This window comes from Trachypithecus francoisi, unplaced genomic scaffold (genome assembly GCF_009764315.1).
Source record: "Trachypithecus francoisi isolate TF-2019V2 unplaced genomic scaffold, Tfra_2.0 Lachesis_group12, whole genome shotgun sequence".
NCBI lineage: Eukaryota > Metazoa > Chordata > Mammalia > Primates > Cercopithecidae > Trachypithecus > Trachypithecus francoisi.
This window is the reverse complement of record NW_022681457.1, coordinates 26167150-26191289: the sequence shown is the minus strand read 5'-3', so window position 1 is coordinate 26191289 and position 24140 is coordinate 26167150. Positions and strand designations below refer to the sequence as shown.

General features: G+C 41.3%; 1 protein-coding gene across 2 annotated transcripts in view; it reads right to left on the bottom strand.

Annotated features, from left to right (window-relative positions):
- Positions 1-24140, bottom strand: part of CACHD1 (cache domain containing 1) — a 228276-nt gene that overhangs the window by 65432 nt on the left and 138704 nt on the right. For both annotated transcript variants that reach the window (XM_033225155.1, XM_033225156.1), the window contains exon 5: positions 108-234. In XM_033225155.1, coding sequence (XP_033081046.1) covers positions 108-234 — 127 coding nt within the window. The remainder of the gene's footprint in view (positions 1-107; positions 235-24140) is intronic.

Genomic DNA, 24140 nt, shown 5'->3' with positions numbered 1-24140 from the left:
GAATCCACAGCTTAGAGGCATAAGCATGAGTAGAAACGAAAGTTTTATCTTTCATGTAGATCACTCTTAAACAATAATTAAAAACTTCAGAATGCAAGTCAACATACCTACTGCGGTGTTCGTAGCTGCCCTTACACCGGAACTTGTGTGCTGGGAAAACGGTGAAAATTCCTTCTTCTGAACTGAAATATTGCCACTTAATTCCAGGGTTGGATTTCAGGTTGTCTGCAAGAACTAGAGGGGTGAGGAAAATGAAGTATAACCACCAAATCCACAGGTGCATGCAGGCACCGCTTCTCAGGCATCTGTTTTGCATAAACCGCTTGTACTATGAAGAAATCCCATTAGATACAAGGTTGTAAATTTTCTATGAAATATTTGCTTTCTGCCCCTTAAAAAATAACCTAAGAACAGAAAATACAATGTTTCAGCTAAGTGAAGCTATTACTCTTAATATTGTACCATGACATTATCTGTCTTGGATTCTTTTTCCAGTGCAAATGATTCACTTGTATTAATCTCTCCCTGCACTGAGCTGGCCCCTGTTGGGCCAGCACACACTAGTTGGCTTGGGGTGCAGTCTGTAACTGTAGAAAACAGTGATGTTAACAGGCCTCATTGCCAGAGGGACTAGACCTGTGACCTTAACCTTGCCTTTGCTTCACAATGAAGGAAACAGCATACATGGTACTTAAAAAGACAGGCCATCATTGTCTGGTTAAGCTGTTACTTATGGAAAGATTCCTCTGTGCCAGGTGCTGGAATACAGGCTTCCTTATGTTATCTCATGTCATCCATAAAGCAACCCCAAGATGTGGGTGGTATTGTTATCACTACTTTGGAGTCGAGAAAATATGCTTAAGTGATTTGTCAAAGACCTCCTCAGTAAATGGCCAAGCTGAGATTCAAACCTGGCTGTCCTGACTCCTGTGTTCCTTACATCATGCTGTACTGCCTCCCTTTATCTACACAGCATTCCTACCACTGACCTGCATCTGTCATTCCCTCAGCCCACCTTGTTGTATGCAATCCTGTCCCACAACCTCCATGAAGTCTTTCTTACCCTCTCCCGCAATCAGAATTTCCTCTCTTTTCTGAGCTCTTAGGATCTTTTGCTCTGCTCCATTCTGACTCAGCTACTTATTACACACTTACTACGTGCTGGTCACTGCTTTACATTTGGCAAGATATACAAAGATGAGCACAAAACAAGCCCTGTTGTAATAACTGATATACAAGCAGAGTTATACAGATGGAAATGGAACAAAAAGAAATTCAGTTGCGGGAAGATTCCAAGCAAACATAAAAAGGAAGGAATGCCTGAGGTGTATTTGACCAGAAAATACATTAAGCTTTAAACACCCATGTGATCAAATAAGGATCTGTTTGTATGACTGTAAGGGCTGAGGCTGAGATACGACTCTAACAATGATGAGGGATCTTCACTTCTACTGTAGACAAAGAGCTTTCACACAGGATATTTAAGTTTCACAAAATACTACATGATATGTAGTCTTATCTTCAGATTGCAATGAGGAAACTGAAGCTCAAAGAAATTAAATGGCCCTTTATAACACTGCCATGTTTTATTTTCTTCATAGCATTTATCACCATCTGAAATATCATTTAATACCAGTTCATTCTTCTCTTCTCCTTCCCCACCCCAGTTAAATTTTAAGATGCAAGCAATGAAGAACTTGGCCTTGTCCCCCTATAGCCTAGAACAATGCATGCACAGTGAGTGTAAATAGTTCCTACACAAATGAATATCCACGGCTAGTAGGTGGTAAGATCATGCTTTAACATAGCTCTTCTGACTCTGTGTTTCTCACTAAATCCTTCGGCCTCAAATAAAAGTGGGTGGACTAATTATGGTATTATGTTTTTATACCATATGTAGCATCAGGAATTACATTATGAAATGGGAGCTGCAAAGATTTGCAGGATATTGTGGGGGTGATGGTTCCCTGTGAACTCAGGTGCAACAGTCATGTGCCTGCCTCCTCTCCTCTAGAGCATCATGAACTCCAAGAAGGTAAGATGATGGTCTACTCTGTCTCCTTGGCACTCAGGACAGTGGCTGTGCTGTTCTGGAGGTTTGTTATATTAGCAGGACTGAATTCCTATTCTATTTTTTATTTAAAAAAATTTTTTGAGACAGGGTCTCACTCTGTCGCCCAGATGGGAATGGAATCACAGCTCACTGCAGCCTTGTTCTCCTGGGCTCAAGTGATCCTCCTGCCTCAGTCTCTTGCATAGCTAAGACTATAGGTGGGCACCATCACACTCAGCTAATTTTTTTTATTTTTGTAGAGACAGGGTGTCACCATGTTGCCCAGGCTGGCCTCAATTCGTGGCCTCAAGTGATCCTTCTGCCTTAGCCTCTTAAAGTACTAGGATTACAGACACAAGCCACCGTGCCCAGCCCCAAGATTTTATCTGAGACAGACAGGCCTTGCTTTCAGTCTCCGCTGTCTCTAGTTCACTGTATTTATATCCACTATTATTCTGATGTTTGCTTGGCTTTGATCAACTTTTCATGACTTGTTCTTGGCCTACCATGGGCAGGGAACAGCTTTTAGGAATGGCGGTAAGGAGAAAAAAAATATTAAATCCTTACCTACAAAAGAAAGACTAATTCAGGGAGATTGGAAATTATACACTAAACTTTTAATTAATTATCAAAGTATCTGATCAAGAGCTTGGGTGAGGTACAGAGAAGGGCTATGGAAATCCAAAGATAGGAAAGATCTACCTGTGGTCATTGAGATGGTGTTGGGAACAAGTGTTGAGTGAGCGCCTATGACCGTCTAGGCATTATGCTAGGTGCCTTCTACAAAGTATGGTGGACTTTTGCCATTTGGGCATGTACCTTGAAAATATACCCACCTCCCAAGATGACCAATGTACAAGAGGAGGGGAGTGAGAGCTTTGCAGCAGGGTCACTACAGAGAGTGCTCAATTAGCAAGACAGGAAGCCAGAGGCCAAGTTCCTCTCAATGACTTGTTAAAGGACAGTGTACATAAGTGCACAGCATGTGCTGTTGCCATCTACATATGATGTAGAGTGCGGAGTGACTATATATTCAACTCCTTTCCCTTTTTCCATCCGAGTGAGGATCATCACTTTTAATGTTTTATTTACTTTGCAGGGGTCTTTCTGCCATTAGCAATATGTTATCTGAGGACTACCTTTTTGAGCCATGGCAAATATTTTGATTGTGTTCCAAAAATTAACACATGTGACAGTCATTAAACTTTGTGGTTGGTGTTAAAATGCCAGTTTCATCTTTATTTCTAGCATGTACATACTCAGGTATGACTTTAGTGCTGGCTCCACCTATCACTGGAACAATTTCAAAGCACGAGGCAAAGATAAAGACATTGGTCAATAAACCTCATTTTAGACTAATTGTTAACAATAACTTACAAAGAAGAAAATGCTGGAACAACATGTGACTATTCCATAAAAGTGCCCCATGGTGATGCCTGTGTCAACCTGCCCACTCCCAGAAACATATGCCCAGAGCCAAACAGGGTTACACCTATGTGGGGTCTGATGAAACATAATGGAGACTCAACTCTAGTAAACACCTACCTGGCGTCTGCATGTGCCAGCTTTGTGCTAATGCTCCCACATATAGCATTTAATTCTCACCTCAACAAACCAGTCTTTTAACATGCACTAGTTTCATGTGTTTAAATCAGAATGGAGCGAACTCCATAGACATTTAGGAACACTGTTTTTAAATTGTTTTTTTTTTTTTTTTTTTTTTTGAGACGAAGTCTCGCTTTGTCGCCCAGGCAGGAGTGCAGTGGCGCGATCTTGGCTCCCTGCAAGCTCCGTCTCTGGGGTTCATGCCATTCTCCTGCCTCAGCCTCCAGAGTAGCTGGGACTACAGGCGCCTACCACCATGCCCAGCTAATTTTTTTGTATTTTTAGTAGAGACTGGGTTTCACCATGTTAGCCAGGATGGTCTCAATCTCCTGACCTTGTGATCACTTGCCTCAGCCTCCCAAAGTGCTGGGATTACAGGTGTGAGCCACTGCGCCCAGCCTTTTAATTTTTTATTTTTACAGATTTAAGGGGTACAAATGCAGTTTTGTTACATGGACATATTGTGTAGTGATGAAGTCTGAGTTTTTAGGGTAACCATCACATGAATAGTGTACATTGTACCCATTAGGTAATTTCTTTTTCTTTTCCCCTCTGAGACTGAGTCTCACTCTATCACCCAGGCTAGAGTGCAGTTGTGCGATCTCGGCTTACTGCAACCTCTGCCTCCTGAGTTCAAGTGATTCTCCCGCTTCAGCCTCCCAAGTAGCTGGGATTACAGTCATCTGCCACCATGTCCAGCTATTTTTTGTATTTTTAGTACAGACGGGGTTTCACCATGTTGGACAGGCTGGTCTTGAACTCCCGACCTCAAGTGATCCGCCTGCCTCGGCCTCCCAAAGTGCTGGGATTATAGGCGTGAACCACTGTGCCTGTCCCCATTAGGTAATTTCTCATCACTCACCCTGCCTCCCACCCTCTCACCTTTCCAAGTCACTTTTCCAAGTGTCTATCATTCCACTCCCTCTGTCCAAATGCACACATTATTTAGCTCCCACTTACAAGTGACAACATTTAGCATTCGACTTTCTGCAGGAACACTTTAGAATTCCCACTCATCCCCTATCCCTCACTGCTTTAAATGACCAGATCTCTGTATAGAAACTTCCCTTCAGTCTGGTACAGTGATTGGCCAACTTCTGTAATGGGCTGGATAGTAAATATTTCTGGCTTTGCAGACCATAAGGTCTTTGTCATAACGACCCAAATCTGTCTTTGAGAGGGCAGACACAGACATTTATTTGTAAATGAATGAATGGGCTGTGTGCCAATACAAGTTTATTTACAAAAATCACTGGCAAGCTGGATTTGGTCAGCGGTCCTCCAACAAAGCTATGCAAAATATACTACACATAGGACTTAAAGCATTTCCAAAGCCTTAGACTTTTAGCTATTACACCCCTTGCCCTTCCCAGATCCCTCATGCATACCAAGGGGCTGTAACACATTTTATCCTCACAAAAGTCCTAGGAATAAAAATTAATTATCTCCAAGTGACAGCTGAGGAAACAGGCTCAGAGAGCTTGTTTTTGACATGCCTGAGGTTTCACAGTGGGCAAGAAGAGGCCATGAGAGTCAAGGCAGTCTGTAACCACAATGCCAGTCTTCTCGCCTCTCCGTCAGGAAACTTGCCCTTTGTGAGACATCTGGCTGACATGAGTGTGTGTAAACATGGAAGAGGCTTTTTCTCCACCTAGTCTCCTGGGGTCTGAAGCTTTAACCTTGATCTCACATTAGCACTGTTCTCCAGACAGCCCTGCCAACCCCTTAATAAAAAGGCAAACATTGCCTTTGGAAGTAAAGGAAAGCTCAATGACCTCATTTAAAAGTAACATCTGTAACAATAAACAGGCTACAGTGAAACTATTAAAAGAGGAGCCAATGGGAGCAAGAATGTTTTAAAAATAAATCAAAACTCATATAGTGCATGATACATTTAGTCTCACCACAAAAGATCATTCTGGTTCATTATAATCATTCCAACACTATAGCACAGTTTCAGGCAAGGTTTCTCCAATTCTCCTGCTGAGGACTCCTTTGGCATCTGATTAAATTACATCCATTATTTGGTACTAGCAGAAGATGATGGATATGATGGTAATGAGGTCCCCGGGGCCCAGAAGTAATCTATCAATGTGCTGTGCTTCCCAGGCGGCCCCTCTCTGACCCAGATGTAGAGGTGAATGAGAGCCTTATTATCCACACAAGCAACCCAGAGGGGGCTGTCCCCATTCCTATGAGTCAGTTAGGTGTCTAGCCACTGGATAACTTGGGCTGGTGTCCAACCACAGGGTCCTTCACACTCACTCTTTCCTCAAAAATGTTGGAAGTGGTCCAGGAAAAAAGCTGGGCAGACGCCCAACCCATCGAGCGGTGATGCACAGCATTAGGATTTAAGTGATGAATGGGCAGGGTCTGTATCTGTTTAAATTGCTCTACACACCTACACCTACCTCAGACAGACACATGTGCAGGAGGCAATAAAGGGTGTTTTTCCTCAGTGAAGTGTATCCCCAAGCTAGAAGTTACTGCACCCTTTTAAATCCTCCTCTGGAGTTTTACCTCTTCCTACCTTCTGCTCTGCATTATCGTTGTTATAGGTACATTCCACCTCCTCCATCCCTAGATTCTAAGATCCTTGAGGGCAAGATCTATACCTGACTCATCTCTGCATCCTAAAGCAGAGATTCCTAGTTCTTTTCACATTGAGGCACACATTCTCTGAGAGATGCAGGATTGGTATCTGTAGCACACAGGCTGGGATGATCTGTACGTTTGTGTGTTTCGTTCTAAAATCTTATTTTCTTCTAATGCCAACTTTTTTTTTTTGAGACAGAGTCTCACTCTGTTGCCCAGGCTGGAGTGCAGTGGCACGACCTCGGCTCACTGCAACCTCTGCTTCCCAGGTTCAAGTGATTCTCCTGCCTCAGACTTCAGAGTAGCTGGGATTACAGGCACCCGTCGCCATGCCCAGCTCATTTTTGTATTATTAGTACAGACGAGGTTTCATCATGTTGGCCAGGCTGGTCTCAAACTCCTGACCTCAGGTGATCTGCATACCTTGGCCTCCGAAAGTTTGCGATTACAGGCGTGAGCTCCTAAACCCAACCTACTGCCAAATTTAATTAAAAAAATTAAATATTGTGACTATATCAATATAGAAGCAATAACAATTTTAAACATGTCTTAAAACCTAGACACTCCCTTCTCCGAACACCACTGCCTTGATTAAGAAAGTTTGCCAATGCAACCAGCATAGAAATAGATAAATGGAGAGATAAAAAGCCTGCTGTGTGATTTCATGGGTCTATACACGTCCACATCTACTAACTGTACATGTTAAACACATGAAGTTTATTGGATGTCAATTACACTTCAATAAAACTGTTTTAATAAAACAGTGAAAATGTATTGAGCATCATACAAAACAGTTTCACATATGGTGTAATACTTTTCATAATTACCCTATGGGTTTGTTATTTTATTCCCATCTTTTTTTTTTTTTTTTTTGAGGCGGAGTCTCGCTCTGTCGCCCGGACTGGAGTGCAGTGGCCGGATCTCAGCTCACTGCAGCTCCGCCTCCCGGTTTACGCCATTCTCCTGCCTCAGCCTCTGAGTAGCTGGGACTACAGGCGCCCGCCACCTCACCCGCCCGGCTAGTTTTTTTTGTATTTTTAGTAGAGACGGAGTTTCACCGTGTTAGCCAGGATGGTCTCGATCTCCTGACCTCGTGATCCGCCCGTCTCGGCCTCCCAAAGTGCTGGGATTACAGGCTTGAGCCACCGCGCCCGGCCTTATTCCCATCTATAGATGCAGAACTAACATGCTCAAGGTGGCAAGAGCACAGCATTATTTGATTGATTTAGGTGTGCTTGCTTTAACGCTACATATAGTACTTCTGTGTGTTAAGAAATACATGCTAGATGAATTAGCAATCAACAGATAAAAAACTTACTGAGTATTCTTGAGAGGCAGAATAAATATATAAACATGCAGGGGCTTCTCAATCAAAATAACAGATTTATTAGTTTGTATGTACAAGGTAAATAAGTACAATTAAGGAGACGCGTAACAAAATGAAATGATTTCATAATTGGAATAAAACCTAAGGCAAAACTGACCATTTAATCTTATAAGGAAAAACAAACTGCTGAACTGCTAAAGCTGGCAAATACTAGCTGGGTAGTTCAGGCTGGTTAACCTGGAAAATCGCAGAGACACAAGCCACTGCTTAATAGGCAGAGCTGATAGTGCATGTATGACTCTGAGCAACCTTTAACACTAAATAGCATATGTTAGATAAGAGACAGGGTTTTTATATAACCGAAAAATGGTATAGTTGTGATCTCTTAATTATTTTGAGGTGTTCAACAGGTTAGAGACATGAGCCTTAGGTGGCTTTTATTTTTCACTGTCAACTTGAGCGAGTATAAGAAAGCCATTTGGAAATGGCCTGGTGTTATTTTGCATCTTCTACTTAATTCAGGTTAGTACTTATCAACTAGAAAAAAGACCCTGGTAAATCAGAATGGACTGGGAATGAAAAGCCACAGGTTCAAGTCCCATCTCTTAAGACTGGCAAGCTGTCTGACCTTAAATTTACTCTCTATATAGCATCCAAAGGCTTCTTTCTAAAATGTAAATCAAATCCCCTGTTGCTTTGCTTAAAACATTTCAAAGGTTCCCTACTGTACTACACTTAGCATTAAATTCAAACTCTACAAGGCCCTGCATGACCTGTCTCCTTCCTATTCTCCAACCTCACCTCTTCCCCCTTCAACTCAGTACACCGTAGATCAAGAGCCAATTCTTTCAGTTCCACAAATGCGTCCTTGGTACAAGGTGATCCTTAGGCATGGGAAAATTCTTTCTTCACTTTTCAGATAGCTCTTTTTTAAGCCTTCAGGTGTTGCCTGAAATCCACCTTCTCAGAGATCCTCCCCTGACCACTCTCGATTCTTATCCTCTCTTATAGTACTTGGTATTTTCCTTCATAGCAAAAACTGGTAATGTCTTGTGTAATCTTTACATAGCTATGTGTTTAGTATCTCTTACATAGGGGACCTTAAGCTCCATGGGGAAGGAAGTATACAGATTTACAACTAGAGAGGAAGAACAAACTTCCAGCTGGCTTTGATCAAGTTTATAGAAAAAAAGGGAAAAGGGGAGCATCCTCACTCCTACTGACTTAGAATATATAAATCAGCACTATGAGACTATTATCAGTGGCCCAAGACTATATATATATATATGGAATGTCCAAGTGGTACCAGGAAAAGTTTATTTAGATGAACATATAGAGAAAATTTAATGTCAGTCTTTTAAAAACAGAGCCATCACAGGTAGCTCACTGTGACCACTGATGAACAAGGGCAAGAGGAAGTGTTTTCTCATTTCAAGTATTCTCATTACAAGCATTTCAAGTATTTACTATTTCAAGTATTAATTATCAGAGCAACCATGAAATCTCTTCCTCTGAAGCCCTTATAAGCAGGAATGATGCCTAATAATTTAAGATTATTTGGATAGAGCCCAGGAGACTATCAGTGGGCCAGTGGAAGGTGAATTTGGTCCTAAAAATTTTGCCTTTCAATTTTGCTGCAGACTGTGTAGTGGGAATCTTTCTATTTGGCTGTAAGTTTGGGACATTCCTCCTCCAACCAACTCTAAGGCACAGGATCTTAATAGTTTCTGTTCCATAAATGCTTTGGTAGTCTGGAGAAGAGAGAATCTTTGTAAAGCATACAAATAAAACATTTAAGATGTCAAAAGAAACCTATTATAAAGAATAGTTTCCAAAATATTACAAACGTAAGTGTATGATAATATATGTGCTTCCTATTAATGCTTTAAGAAAAAGAAAGGTTATGGTAGGTCTCATACCTTCCATGATTTGGAAATCACGATGAGCATACATGATATTTCAAGACACATTCAACAACTGTTATGTGAGATGAAAATTGCCATGATTTCTTTGATGACAAAAATCCCTGGTATGAAATGTACACTGTGGATTGTTACCTTAATTTATGATTGAATTAGAGATCAATTAAAATAAAGATCTAATTTATTTAACATCCAAATGGATGAATCTCTTAATTCTATCTGTGAACTCCTTAGGAGGGTATGAGGTCTGTCTCTAAGGGACAATGCACTGCTGTCGATTTTAATATTCATATCAATGAGAAATCTGCTTACAAAGGAGGTTTCACTGTAAGGACAGTCTCTGTGGTGACCACTATTAAGTCACATTTCTAAACAGCTACATGTAGGTGGGGAAGGAAGATATCTAGATAGTTATTTCCAAAGTCAATATGGTCTCTATTTTATATTAACAAAAATTTATATTAACAAAAGTTCACAGCAGCTCAGAAAAGTCCAAACTACTTTAAAAAATTAAATCATTGAAGGCCTATGATGCCTGGATGAAAAAACTGATAAGATATGGTGCTGCCAGCCCACTTCTCCTTCTTTAAACCTTTACTAACGAAAAATTCCCAGGGTGCCAAGCAGATAATAATAAGTAAAGAGGGAGATGAGATTTAGATAAAAATAACAATAAGAGACCAGGTATCATTCTAGATATTTTGCTTATATATTTTTGAAATCTCATAACAATTCATTTTATAAAGTCAATATAATTACTGTCATTTTACAAAGCAGAAAACTGAAGCTGAGACAGGTGAAGCAACTTACCTATGTCCACACAGTTATTATAACTAGAGGAGGCAAATTCTGACCAATGGATCTAGTAAGTCATCTTGCTTTTTCCCCTTCCTTCTTGCCTTATCAAATATTTATTGAGTCCTGACTATGTGTAAGGCACAGTGCCGGGATCATGCCCTCTGCTTTTGGGTCTAGAACACTTTCTACTAAACCAAGGGAAGATTCTTGCCATGCAGCAGTGAGAACACAGATGAGGGTACCTGACAAAGAGGTGCTCTTAGATCCGACCTCCAGTGCCTACCACCATTCCAAGATGCTCTTGCCCAGAGCATTCCAATATTTAAGGCTCTTGAATACAGGTTCTATTTGATCTCTACACTACAAAATACTGACAAAGTAATATCATAAAATGGAAGGAAACAGGTCTTCTGACAAGCTCTATTTCCTCCATCACCCTCTGTGTAAGGAATTCAACAAACTGACTGTTTCTTAGAGTTACTATGCTAATTCTAAGCAAAACCCCACAATTTTGTAATAACCATTGGCTTATTTTTCTTTAGCCACAGCACACAAACTGTTGTCAGATATGCAGCTGAAAAAATATGCCTTCCCCGTTTCAGGCATTCTCACTTCCCATTTGTTGAGTCTCAAGACCCTCCAGCATACAGTATACTAAACTCTCCATGAATAATTCTAACAGATGGGCCCCAGATTCTCTGACCCCCAGACATTTTCCTTCCAATTTCACTATCTATATCTAACTGGTTCTTATGTCATCAGCCTCTGCAGTCAAAACAAAACCAACCATGTCCTCCAAACTCCTTGCCTGCCCTCTTTAATGCTTAAACTACCTCATCTATGGGAAAAAGATGGATTTTTGTTGGGTTGTGACTTCTGTTTTTCTCAACAATATTGTCCACCAGAGGTAGGGACACATAGAACATGCTCGTAATGGAAAGCTTATTGCCTCCCACCTCAAGGATAGCTGGGCTTCCTGATGCCCAGCCCAACACCACTCAGAAAAACACATCAAGCTGTCTACCTCCCGCGCTTGCCAAATAGAAAACACAAGAGCTATCCTAAATACACAGAGACACAGACAAACGAAAACACACATACTTCCTCAACAGAACAAAACTGACTTAGCAGCTCTCAGTAATGTTCTGTACAACAGCAAGCACTCTGGAGGAGAAGAAAATAAATTAACATTCTGAGGATTCCAAACAAAATTTCTGGCATCATACCGGATCCCACCTTCCCAATTCCCACCTCTCACTTACATCTTGAGTATTGTTTTGCCATATACTATTCTGCTATTCTGGAGGGGCCATATATTTCAGTGACCACCGGATACTCTGTATGCTGCTCCAGGGGTGGTAAGCATATTGAGCACTTGACAATGTACCAGGTAAGGCTTTTATCTACATTACCTCAGTTAATTACTACAATAACCCTATGAGAGATTTTAAGCAGGGGAGGGAAAAGAGCTTTATGGAAAATGGAAAGAAGTGTAAGTTAGCCTGGAAGGAGGAGTACCTGGGACCAGACTATTAAGGTCATCAAAGAGTGAAAGGAAGGCAGTGGAAAGGGGCCATGACATAAACAAAATGGCTAGATGCAAGTTGAGTGGGATGGCAAGAACTAGAGAACTGATGTAGACCACTCTTCTTAGTTGCGTAGCTGAGACAAGGGGAAAGATTACTAATAACTTAGGATACAGGACTGTTTTTCATTGTTATTGCTATTTTTTTGAGGTAAGTTTTATTATTCATCATTACTGCTATGTTTTTTTTAATCTATGAGGTAGGTTTTACTTATTATTCAGGAAACCAAGGCATAGACTGATTCCTTTTTTTTTTTTTTGAGACGGAGTTTCACTCTTTTTGCCCAAGCTGGAGTACAAAGGCACGATCTCGGCTCACTGCAACCTCCGCCTCCCACGTTCAAGTGATTCTCCTTCCTCAGCCTCCAGAGCAGCTGGGGTTACAGGAGCGTGCCACTATGCCCAGCTAATTTTTTGTATTTTTAGTAGAAATGGGGTTTCACCATGTTAGCCAGGCTGGTCTTGAACTCCTGATCTCTGGAGATCCGCCTACCTCAGTCTCCCAAAGTACTGCGATTACAGGTGTGAGCCACTGCACCTGGCCATTATTACTGTTTGTAAAGCTAAGGATATTCTGGTTCAGAAAGGTGGGGAGTGACTTAAACCCTGAGCCCTCAATGGGACCTAGGCCATGTTGCTCAGTGATCTGCCACTACACTGATCATGCCAGTTAAGGCCCATTCCAAAAGTTAAACTAATGACAGTTGACCACGCCTGTTCCTGGGGGCAACTCAATGATCCTTTCCTATCTCCTTGTTATTATTTTAGTCTAAGACTAAGGCTAAGGAGCAGGCATCCTCAAATCCCTGATTCTGTTCTGAGCTCATAGCTCTTTGTGTCCATTCTAGGTTGATTATATAATGCAAAAATAACCAGTCCATTCTGTCCTTGATTCAGCCTGGTCATGGGCTCAGGAAACCTAGAATAAATTTCTGGGATAATCCAAAACCAGTGGGGTTCCACCACTCTCCCTTCTTCCTATCTAGTAGACCATTCCCAGAGGACCCAAAGGTCCAGGTGATCTTCAAGCATTTATAAAAGAAATAACAGAAAATTAACAAAAATGTAGTTCTCAAGCCTAGGTGATCATCACAATTTTTAGAACCCACAGATTACCAAGCCAACATTCTGATTCACTATGTCTGCGTGGTGGCTGAAGAATAGTTTTGTTGGTTTGTATTTTTTTTTGCAAAGCACCCCAGGTGACTCTGATGTTCAGTTTGGTTTGGGGCAACTAATCCGAGACATTAATCTCCATTTTCCCATCAGTTTGCTTCACTTCTTTCTCTGTCTTTGGCATGTAAACATTTTTAAGTTTCTCTAATTAAAAAAAAAAAAGCAATAACAATGAAAAACATTCCTATAACCTAAGTTATCAGTAACCTTTCCCCTTGTCTCAGCTATGCAACTAAGAAGAGTGGTCTACACTGATTCTTAGTTCTTGCCATCCCACTCAACCTGCATTTAGCCGTTTTGTTTATGCCATGGCCCCTTTCCACTGCCTTCCTTTCACTCTTTGATGACGTTAATAGTCTGGTCCCAGGTACTCCTTCTTCCAGGCTAACTACACTTCTTTCCATTTTCCATAAAGCTCTTTTGTCTCCCCTGCTTAAAATATCTCAGTTGGTTGCCTTCAGGGTAAAAAACAGATAAAACACAACCAAACAAACCCAAATAAATCACCTCAGACTAATATAAACGACCCATTAAAAGTTGGCTTAGCACTACTCTTATTTTCTGATACTCAACTCCCTCCTAAACAATGATCCATTCTGCATGCACATTTTATAGATTCCAAAATGCATGCTTGCCACAAGCACATCACCTGGATAATTCTTACCACATTTAAAAGACCCAGCTCAGAGCTCACAACCTCGGTCAAGTGCCCAGGGTTCACCTTCATCATCACAGCACTTAGCATTTTATCATAATTGAACTTGTCTGTTGATTTTTTCCTCCTCTCCCCTCTCACCAATACACTTCATTATCTTGGTGTCTGGCATAGTAACCACCACATGCTTGTCACTTGAGAGAAGCTCTTTATGAGGGAGAGCCAGGAAGGAGTCAGAACTTATTCTGGGTCTCAAGATTAGGTAACTAGTAAAATGAAGCTGCTGTTAACTGACATATGGAACATGGGCCAAGGAGGAAGTTTGGGTGGGTAGAGAGACTATTTATAGGTATGGTTTTAGATACAAAGAGTTTCAAGTGTCAGTAGGCAGAATACAGTGATGGAAATACATCTCTTCATCTTAAGCAGTCTATCTCAGGGAGGCCATTGACTAGCAGTCAGTACACATAATGTTAAGCCATGTCAATACCAACAATTGCTCATTGACTTTAGGTAGATCAGAACTTCTCATCTGTAAAATGAAGCTTATAATGGCCCTTGGTGTCTGGTAAGAATAAAATGAAAGTATAAAATGGTTTATGAGGTACTAAGCAGTAATGGACTGATTGTTTTGTATATATTGTGTGTCTGGGCTCACCATAGATGGTTTCACATGACTCCAGAATACCATTATTCATTTGTATAGTCTGCATCACTCCATATCATGGGACATTTATGTGTGTTGATTTGCTACTTAGCTAAGGAAACCACTGCCAACTAACAGCAAATCACAACCACAATCCTTTTTTCATCGAAGTCCTTCAAGAGTCTTGGTTATTCCATTACACAGAAGAGAAAACAAAAGCACAACAAAAACCCTAGTGGCTTTCGTTCTTTCTTTCAGTAAGAATTTACCGTGTACCTGCTATGGGCAAGGCACTGGATTGGGCACTTGGTATACAATAAATAAATAAAAAGAAGCACACGGTCAAGTAGGTGTCTAACTTAAAAAAATCAAAAATCTGTAGTAAGAATGTACCATAGAGTAAAGTCATAAACGGTCATAACTGAGCCAATACAACCCTGGAAGGCCACCCCAGCTTCCAAGCAGTCCTGGGGGTGGCAGAGGCCTTTGCTGACACTGTGTAGAAGCCCTGCTCTCTCCCACTCCCAATTCTCCTTTCCTCCCTTTCCCCATAGGCTGCCAAGGTCCATCTCAGAGTCTGCTTCCTCAGAAAGCCAACCCGCTACAACAAACAAGAAATTCTTATCTACAAGGGTGAAGGAAGATGACAAGGAAGTTGGGTCCTTAGGAAAAAGTAATGTTTTACACGTCAGAGGCAGCTGGCAGTATGCTGCAGGATGAAACAATAATGTGATCAAAAGTATGGAGCGGTGATGGAGGTGGGTGATGCTGAAGAAATGAAAGGGATATTCCTGAGGCTAGAGCCCAGAGGACTCAAGGAAAAGGAGCAGAAGATGGGGGTGCAGGGTCTCCAACGTGAGCTTAGATGTAAAGGGAGCCATCAGAGGCTTTTGAGAAATGCAGTTACAGAGGAGATTTTTCAGAATACTCAGTGTGTGTTTAGGATGTGTGGAAAAAGAGGGAAGAGAAGCAGGGAAACCTTCTGGTGGTGGTAGTGGTGGGGTTCTACATTAATTATTCTTCTAGAAAAGCAGTGAGGATCCAAATTTACCACAGTAGCAGGGAAAAAGAAAGGGGATTCAAGACTGATTTTTAGACTATAGAAATTGAGCCAAATTTCCCTTTCAATGAATAGAGGACAATGAGACCTATGTTATAAGTCAGTGTACCAATCAAGAGCCACTCATAGGCAGATGCCCAGCTGGTGTCTAGACCAAACAAGAGCAACACACAGGCAGATGCACAGCCGGGTATCTAGGCCTAACAAGAAGAGCAATGCACAAGCAGGTGCCCAGCGGGGTGTCTAGACCAAATGAGAGTCTAGGCAAATGTCCAGCCAGGTGTCTAGACCAAACAAGAACAACCTATAGGTGGGTGTCCAGTCAGGTGTCTAGACCACAAAAAGAAAAGCAACACACAGGCAGATGTCCAGCCAGATGTCTAGATGAAACAAGAAGAACAATACATAGGCAGATGTCCACTCAGCTATTTAGACCAAACAAGAAGAGCACTACATAGGCAGATGTCCAGCCAGATGTCTAGACCAAACAAGAGCAACCCACAGGCAGGTGTCCAGCCAAGTGTCTAGACAAATGAGAGCAACACACAGGGAGATGCCCAGCCAGGTGTCTAGACCAAGCAAGAAAAGCAATCCATAGACAGATGCCCAGCTGGTGTCTAGACTAAACAAGAGCAACATACAGGCAGATGCCCAGCCAGATGCCTAGATTAAACAAGCACAATGCACAGGGAGATGCCCAGCCAGGGGTCTAGTACTTAGTGAACACTTGATAAATATTCACTTATTTATTTATACCCTTACTTGGACAATGACTCGTGTTAGGTCAAAATGAATAAAACCTAGAGAAGTACTGAGTAGAAAATGGTGAGGAAAAATTCCCAGAATGAAGGTAATATTGAATATGACAGGGAACTCAGACTGGGGAGCAAATTCAGAGGAAAGTTTGTTTTGTGTACCTACAGGAAAATCACAGAGAGATGTGTGTCCTGAAGGTGGTTATTCAATAAATAAACTCAGAAATAGACCAGGTCTTAAGCTAGAGATTGTGAATTCACCAGCACATGGCAGGAGCTGGGAAGCTGGTTAAACATTATCAGGAAGATAATGATTAGTGAGGTGAGGAGGATGGTAAGAGAGGATATATGGGGACATCTACTCTGAGCAACAGAATAAAGAAAAATGAGCCCCAGAAGAAAAATAAGGATTAAACAGAGACATAAGAGGATAAATAGCAGAACATAATTTTATAGAAACCAAAGGATAAGAGAGTTTCAAAAAAGAGGTTTACATGTCAACTACTACAAAATAGTCAAGTAAAATTGTAGAAGTCACTTGAAATCCTTCCAGGGAGCAATGATATCCTGCCTTTTAAATACGTAGCCACACCTTGGAGATACTGCAGCTCAGTTCTAAACCCCTGGAATAAAGTGAGTAAGGCAATAAAGTAAGTCACACGAAGTGTTTGGTTTCCCAGTGCATATAAAAGTTATTTTTATACTACACTATAGTTTATTAAGTGTGCAAAAGCATGATGTCTTAAAAACACTGCCATACCTTAATTTAAAAATATTTTATTGCTAAAAAATGCTAATGATCATTTGAGCCTTGAGCAAATTATAGTCTTTTTGCTGGTGGACGATCCTGCCTTATGTTGATGGCTGCCGACTGATCAGGATGGTCGTAGATGAAGGTTGGGGTGGCTGTGGGAATTTCTTAAAATAAGACAACAATAAAGTTTGCTACACAAATTGACTTCCTTTCACAAAAGATTTCTCTGTAGCATGTGATACTATATGACAGCATTTTACCTATGGTAGAACTCCTTTAAAAAACTGGAGCCAGGCCGGGCGCGGTGGCTCAAGCCTGTAATCCCAGCACTTTGGGAGGCTGAGACGGGCAGATCACGAGGTCAGGAGATCGAGACCATCCTGGCTAACACGGAAACCCTGTCTCTACTAAAAAAATACAAAAAACTAGCCGGGTGAGGTGGCGGGCACCTGTAGTCCCAGCTACTCCAGAGGCTGAGGCAGGAGAATGGCGTGAACCCGGGAGGCGGAGCTTGCAGTGAGCTGAGATCCGGCCACTGCACTCCAGCCCAGGCGACAGAGCGAGACTCTGTCTCAAACAAACAAACAAACAAACAAACAAACAACAACAACAAAAAAAACTGGAGCCAATCCTCTCAAACCCTGCTGCTGTTTCATCAGCTAAATTCGTGTAATATTCTAAGTCCTTTGTTGTCATTTCAACAATGTTCACAGCATCTTCACTAGGAGTACATTCCATCTCAAGAAACTATTTTCATTGTTCATCCATAACAAGCAACTCCTCATCTGTCTAAGTTTTATCATGAGATTATACCAATTGAGGCACATCTTCAGACTCTACTTCTAATTCTAGTTTTCCTGGTATTTCTACCACATTTGCAGTGACTTCCTCCACTGAAATCTTGCCCCTGAAAGTCATCCATGAATGTTAGAATCAACTTCTTCCAAACTCCTATTAGTGTTGATATTTTGACCTCCTTCCATGAATCCCAAATGTTCTTAATAGCATCTAGAATGGTGAATCATTTCCAGAAGGTTTTAATTTACTTTGTCCTGATCCATCAGGGGAATCACTATCTATGAAAGCTATAACCTTATGAAATGTATTTCTTAAACAATTAGACTTGAAAGTAAAAATCACTCCTTGATCCACGGACTGCAGAGTGGACATTGTACTAGCGGCCATAAAAACAACATTAATCTCTTGGTACATCTCCATCAGAGCTCTTGGGTGACTGGGTGCACTGTCAATGGGTAGTAATATTTAGAAGGGAGTCTTTTTTTTTTTTTTTTTTTGGAGGCGTGGTGCTCCATTGTGGGCTTAAAATTTAGCTTCAGTAAAACATGCTGTAAACAGATACTTCCAGGTTTTTTGAAAAGATGGAGAGAATTAATTCTAAGCAGAAAGCCAAACAAATGCATGTGACTCATTTTCCCTGAAAACATCTGAGTATTATTCTATATACTACTACCCAGACTTGTGCTTCAATGACCTAAGTATTTTCCTTACGTACACATTATAAAATTTAGCAACAAGGGCTGAACGCGGTGGCTCATGCCTGTAATCCCAGCACTTTGGGAGGCCAAGGCGGGCGGATCACAAAGTCAGGAGATCAAGACCACGGTGAAAACCCGTCTCTACTAAAAATACAAAAAATTAGCTGGGCATGGTGGTGGGCGCCTGTAGTCCCAGCTACTCAGGAGGCTGAGGCAGGAGAATGGTGTGAACCCAGGAGGCCAAGCTTGCAGTGAGCTGAGATTGCACCACTGCACTCCAGCCTGGGGGACAGAGCGAGACTCCGTCTCCAAAAAAAAAAAAAAAAAATTAGCAACAAGGAGGATAAGTAACCACCAACATTAATTCAATCAATAAACATTATATAAGCACCTATACAGTGAAGACCGAACAAGATATAACCATGTCGATATAAAGATAGATAAATGCTTCTGTGATCTCATAGTATGATAGAAAAGGCAAATGCACACAAAAACGGTATCGATATATGGACTCCTATTAAAAAAACTTCTATTATAGAGGTACTTTGTATTAAGACAATATAATAACTTTCATTTGAATTATGCTTTTATGGTTCATGATATGGTTTGGCTCTGTGTCCCCACCTAAACTTCATCTCGAATTGTAATCCTCACATGTTAGGGAGAAACCTGGTGTGAGGTAATTGGATCATGGGGGCAGTTTCCCCCATGCTATTCTCATGACAGTGAGTTCTCACTAAATCTGACGCATTAAAAGTGTTTGGCAGTTCCCCCACCCCAACCCCCTCCTGTTGCCATGTAAGACATGCCTTGCTTGCCCTTTGCCTTCCAACATGATTACAAGTTTCCCAAGGCCTCCACAGCCAAGAGGAAATGTGAGTCAATTAAGCCTCTTCTCTTCACAAATTCCTCAGTCTCAGGTAGTATCTTTAAAGCAGCATGAGAATGGACTAATACAGAAAATTGGCAATGAGGTAGTGAGGCACTGCTATAAAGATACCTGAGAATGTGGAATTGATTTGGGACTGGGTAACCAGCAGAGGTTGGAAGAGTTTGGAGGGCTCTGAAGAAAATAGGAAGATAAGAGAAAGTCTGGAACTTCCTAGAGATTTGTTGAATGGCTTGGACCAAAATGCTGATAGTGATATGGACAATGAGGTCCAGTCTGAGGTGGTCTCACATGTGGATGAAGAACTTACTGGGAACTGGGGAACTGGAGCAAAGGCCACTCTTGCTATGCTTTAGCAAAGAGACTGGCAGCATTTTGCTTCTGCCCTTGTAATCTGTGGAACTTTCAACGTGAGAGAGATGATTTAGGATATCTGGCAAGGAAGAAATTTCTAAGCAACAATGCATTCAAGAGTTGACCTTGCTGTTTCTAAAACTGTGTGCATATATGCATGAACAAAGATTATCTAAAACTGGAATTTGTATCTAAAAGGGAAGCAGAGCACACGTTTGGAAAATGTGCAGCATGACCATGTGGTAGAAAAGAAAAACCCATTTCCTGGGGAGAAATTCAAGCCAGATGCAGAAATTTGCCTAAGTAACAAGGAACTGAATATTAATAGCCAAGACAATGTCTCCAGGGCAGGTCACAGGCCTTCAGAGCAGCCCCATCCCATTAGAGGCCCAGAGGCCTAGGAGGAATAAATAGTTTCTTGGGCCAGGCCCGGGGCTCTGCTGGTCTGTGCTACCTCAGGATGTGGTGCCCTGTGTCCCAGCCACTCCAGCTCCAGTCATGGCTAAAAGGGGCCAAGGTGCAGCTTGGGCCATAGCCTCAGAGGATGTAAGCCCCAAGCCTTGGCAGGTTCCACGTGGTATTGGGCCTGTGGGTGTGCAAGCAACAAGAGCTGAGGTTGGGGGCCTCTGCCTAGATTTCAGATGATGTATGGAAACACCCGGATGTCCAGGCAGAAGTTTGCTGTAGGGGTGGGGCACTCATGGAGAACTTCTGCTAGGGCAGTGTGGAAGGGAAATGTGGGATTGGAGCCCCCACACAGAGCCCCCACTGGGGCACTGCCTAGTGGAGTTTTGAGAAGAGGCCACCATCCTCCAGTCTCCAGAATGGTAGATCCACTGAGAGCTTGCACCGTGCACCTGGAAAAGCTTCAAACACTCAAGGCTAGCCCGTGATAGGAGCCAGGAGGTGGGCTTACCCCACAAAGCCACAGGGGCGGAGCTACCCCAGGCCATGGGAGGCCATCTCTTGCATCAGCATACCCTGGATGTGGGACAAGAAGTCAAAGGAGATCATTTTGGAACTTTAAAGTTTAAAGACTGCCCTGTTGGATTTTGGACTTGCATGGGACTTGTAGCCCCTTTGTTTTGGCCAATTTCTCCCATTTGTAATAGGTCTCTTTGCCCAATGCCTGTACCCCTATTGTATCTAGGAAGTAACTAACTTGCTTTTGATTTTACAGGCTCATAGACAGAAGCGACTTGCCTTGTCTCAGATGAGACTGTGGACTTGGACTTTTGAGTTAATCCTGGAATGAGTTAATACTTTGGGGACTCTTAGAAGGGCATGATTATATTTTGAATTATGAGGACATTAGGTTTGAGAGGGGCTGAGGCAGAATGATATGGTTTGGCTGTGTCCCCACCTAAATTTCATCTAGTAGTTCCCATAATCCCCATGTGTCGTGGGAGGGACCCAGCAGGAGGTAACTGAATCTTAGGGATGGTTACCTTCATGTTGTTCTTGTGATAGTGAGTGAGTTCTCAGGGGATCTGATCATTTTATAAGGGATTTTTCCTCCCTGCTTCACTCTGCACTTCTCCTTGCTGCTGCCATGTGAAGAAGGACTTGTTTGCTTCCCCTTTCACCATGATTGTAAGATTCCTGAGGCCTCCCCAGCCATGCTGAACTCTGAGTCAATTAAATATCTTTCCTTTATAAATTACCTAGTCTCGGGTATGTCTTTATTATTAGCAGCATGAGAGTGGACTAATACAGTATGTCTAAATGTGGGAGCTTAAATAAACAAATTAAGATTTGTTTTATCGATTTTACTGCATAAAATCTTATTTTATAAAAATAAAAAAATGTTCAGGATACATTTACTAAGTTAATAAAAGGCGATATCCATTTTGATATGTAGTATGAGTGTGAGTGTGTATATTTGTATTTATATACATATGTTGTGTATATATGTATATATGCCAGTATATGGCTAACAAAATCTTCTGAAGTCAGTGTAATAGGGTTGTTGTGAGAAACTATAAGAACGACCAAACTTTGACATAGCTTGCAGTATAGGAATAGAGTCTGAAGAGGGAATCAGGTACAGAAAGGAATCTTATTTGTTTAGTTCCTTAATTCTGTGTGTGCATATACATAGTATACACCTATACATACGAATATAAACTGAATCATACAAGCTCAAGAATCTAGATTTCTGAGTGACTAAACAGCTTTTAAATGTTATATAAATAATTACATATTTTATGACACTAATGCAATCATGAAGCTGAAGCAACTGGGCATAAAAAGGAATGAGAAATGTCTAGCTTGGTTCATTTTTCTTCTTTATTTTAGGTAGAACATGGCTTTTTCATTGCATTGTTACCAGGAGAATTTTTCTAATGCATATTTAATGGGTAATTTTCATGGTATTTTAAAGAGAAAAACTTAGAGTACGTAGTACATAACTACTCATTATCAGTCATAGAAGGAAATGATGAAACCAGAACAAACGACAGCCTTTAAGGCCCACCTGTACATCCTATCCTATAGCATTTACCTCTGTAACATGACTTATAAATGCCCCTTACACCCCATGAATCCTGTTTCTCAATGAAGACTGCAATGTTACCAAGATCGAAGTTTGCAACTTCAAATGCTCTTTAAAATCAAACGCAATAAAGAAAGTCCAGACGCTTTTTCTTTCAGTGAGAAAGACTAACTCCTACTTCACTCTCACCTCAATTGCATAACTCAAGAGAGCAAGAGACAACTTCTCTTGGACTCTTCAAATAAACTCTCTTTAGGGATCAGGCCATGCACAAGAAAATAGCTCAGCAGGAATTTAAAAGAAAAAAAAGAGAGAGAGTGAGAAAGTGGGGATAAAAGCAGGAAAGAACCTGAGCAAAACATTACCAGAACCATAATATAACACATGCACTGTCAAACTTTAGTTATTTGAATAGACTCAGGGACAAGGAGTCAATTTAGAAAGTAGGGATCTGGCAGGGGTGGTTTTAAGAAAAAGAATACACATGTGTGTTGGATGAATCCACACATGACCTAGTTTTGGATAAATGAAGCTAAGAATGGTTTATAATTTATGTGAGTCTGCTTCCAGCTAGTCTGAGAGGCAATCTGAAACTGTGTTATCAATTAGGGGCCCATTGATGAATTATATACAGTCTGAAAGAGCCTAAGGCTGGACATCTTACAGATGTAAATATCAGACATGTGATAACCTATGAAGTACATTAATTCTGCTCTGAAAAGGGGCATGAGCTGTACAGGAGGAAAAGGGGGAACTCTGAGGTCACCTTTCACCATATCCCACTCCTCTCATATTACAAATAACTGCTCAAGTATGTGGACTTTGGGATGTAACCACTGCCTAGTAGAATGCTGCAAAACTTCAAATACAAGCAAGTCAGTTCTTAAATACCTGAATATTGCCAAAATCTGCTTGTAAATCTAGCTGTGTCAACCGTGCTGAGAATAACTCTTCTTATGTAGTAGGTTATACTTGAGACATGCTCATAGAAATATAAAAATTCAGGATCTCGTCTTTATATTCTACTTACTTCTGCCCTCTCCACACTCTTCTTCCCCACGCTCTGAGTATTCAAACTATCTGAACTCTCTTCCTTAACAAATAAACACTGAAATACATCAGCATTTTGTTGGGATTATTTGTGCACTGAGTTTCAGTCTAAATTCCAGTAATAGGAGGTAATCTTAGTACCACTAATAGGTCTTTAATGCTTATTCCCTGGTCCTCACTTTCAGCTGATGATCTTGTTCTCTAATTCTCTGGAGAAAAAAAAAAAGAATCACTAAGAAGGGAGTGTCACTAAGTTCACATTCATCATCACATACGCATCTCCACACATGCACTCTTCCTTTTCTCTTCTTGCTATGAATAAACTCTCTGTGCTTCTAGGGCCTTTACTGGTGATACAGCATCTCTTACCTAATCAAGGAAAAAGCTCTAGCAATCTTCTCCCCTTGCTCTTGTGTCAATCTCTACTGAATTATTCCCTTTGGCATATAAACTGAGTATAATTTCTCTCAATTAAAAAATATCTTCTTGATCTCATCTGGCCTTCCAACTTCCCTCTAAGCAAATCTCAGGAGTTCAAGTCCTTATTTTCTCTGACTCCTCTCCTCCGTTCTCCAGAGCTTGAACCCTCTAGGATCAGCCTATGATACTATTCTACCAAACAACCCTTGACAAGCTCACCCATAGCCTCTACACTGCTAAATCATATGGTTGGTTTTCTAGACCCTCAGCATACAGAGACTAGGTGACAAAGTTATCTCTCCCTCTTTCTTGCAACACTTTCTTCACTTGGCTTCAGGGAGACAGCCCTCTTGGTCCTCTTTCCATCCACCTGACTGCCCTTCCCAGCTCCCTTTCCAGCTTCCTCTTCATCTCAGTGTCACCTCAGCAGTAATGCACCCCAAGACTCAGTCCTTGGAGCCCTTCCCTTTTCTACCCACGGTCACTTGCTACGTGATCTAAAAGAA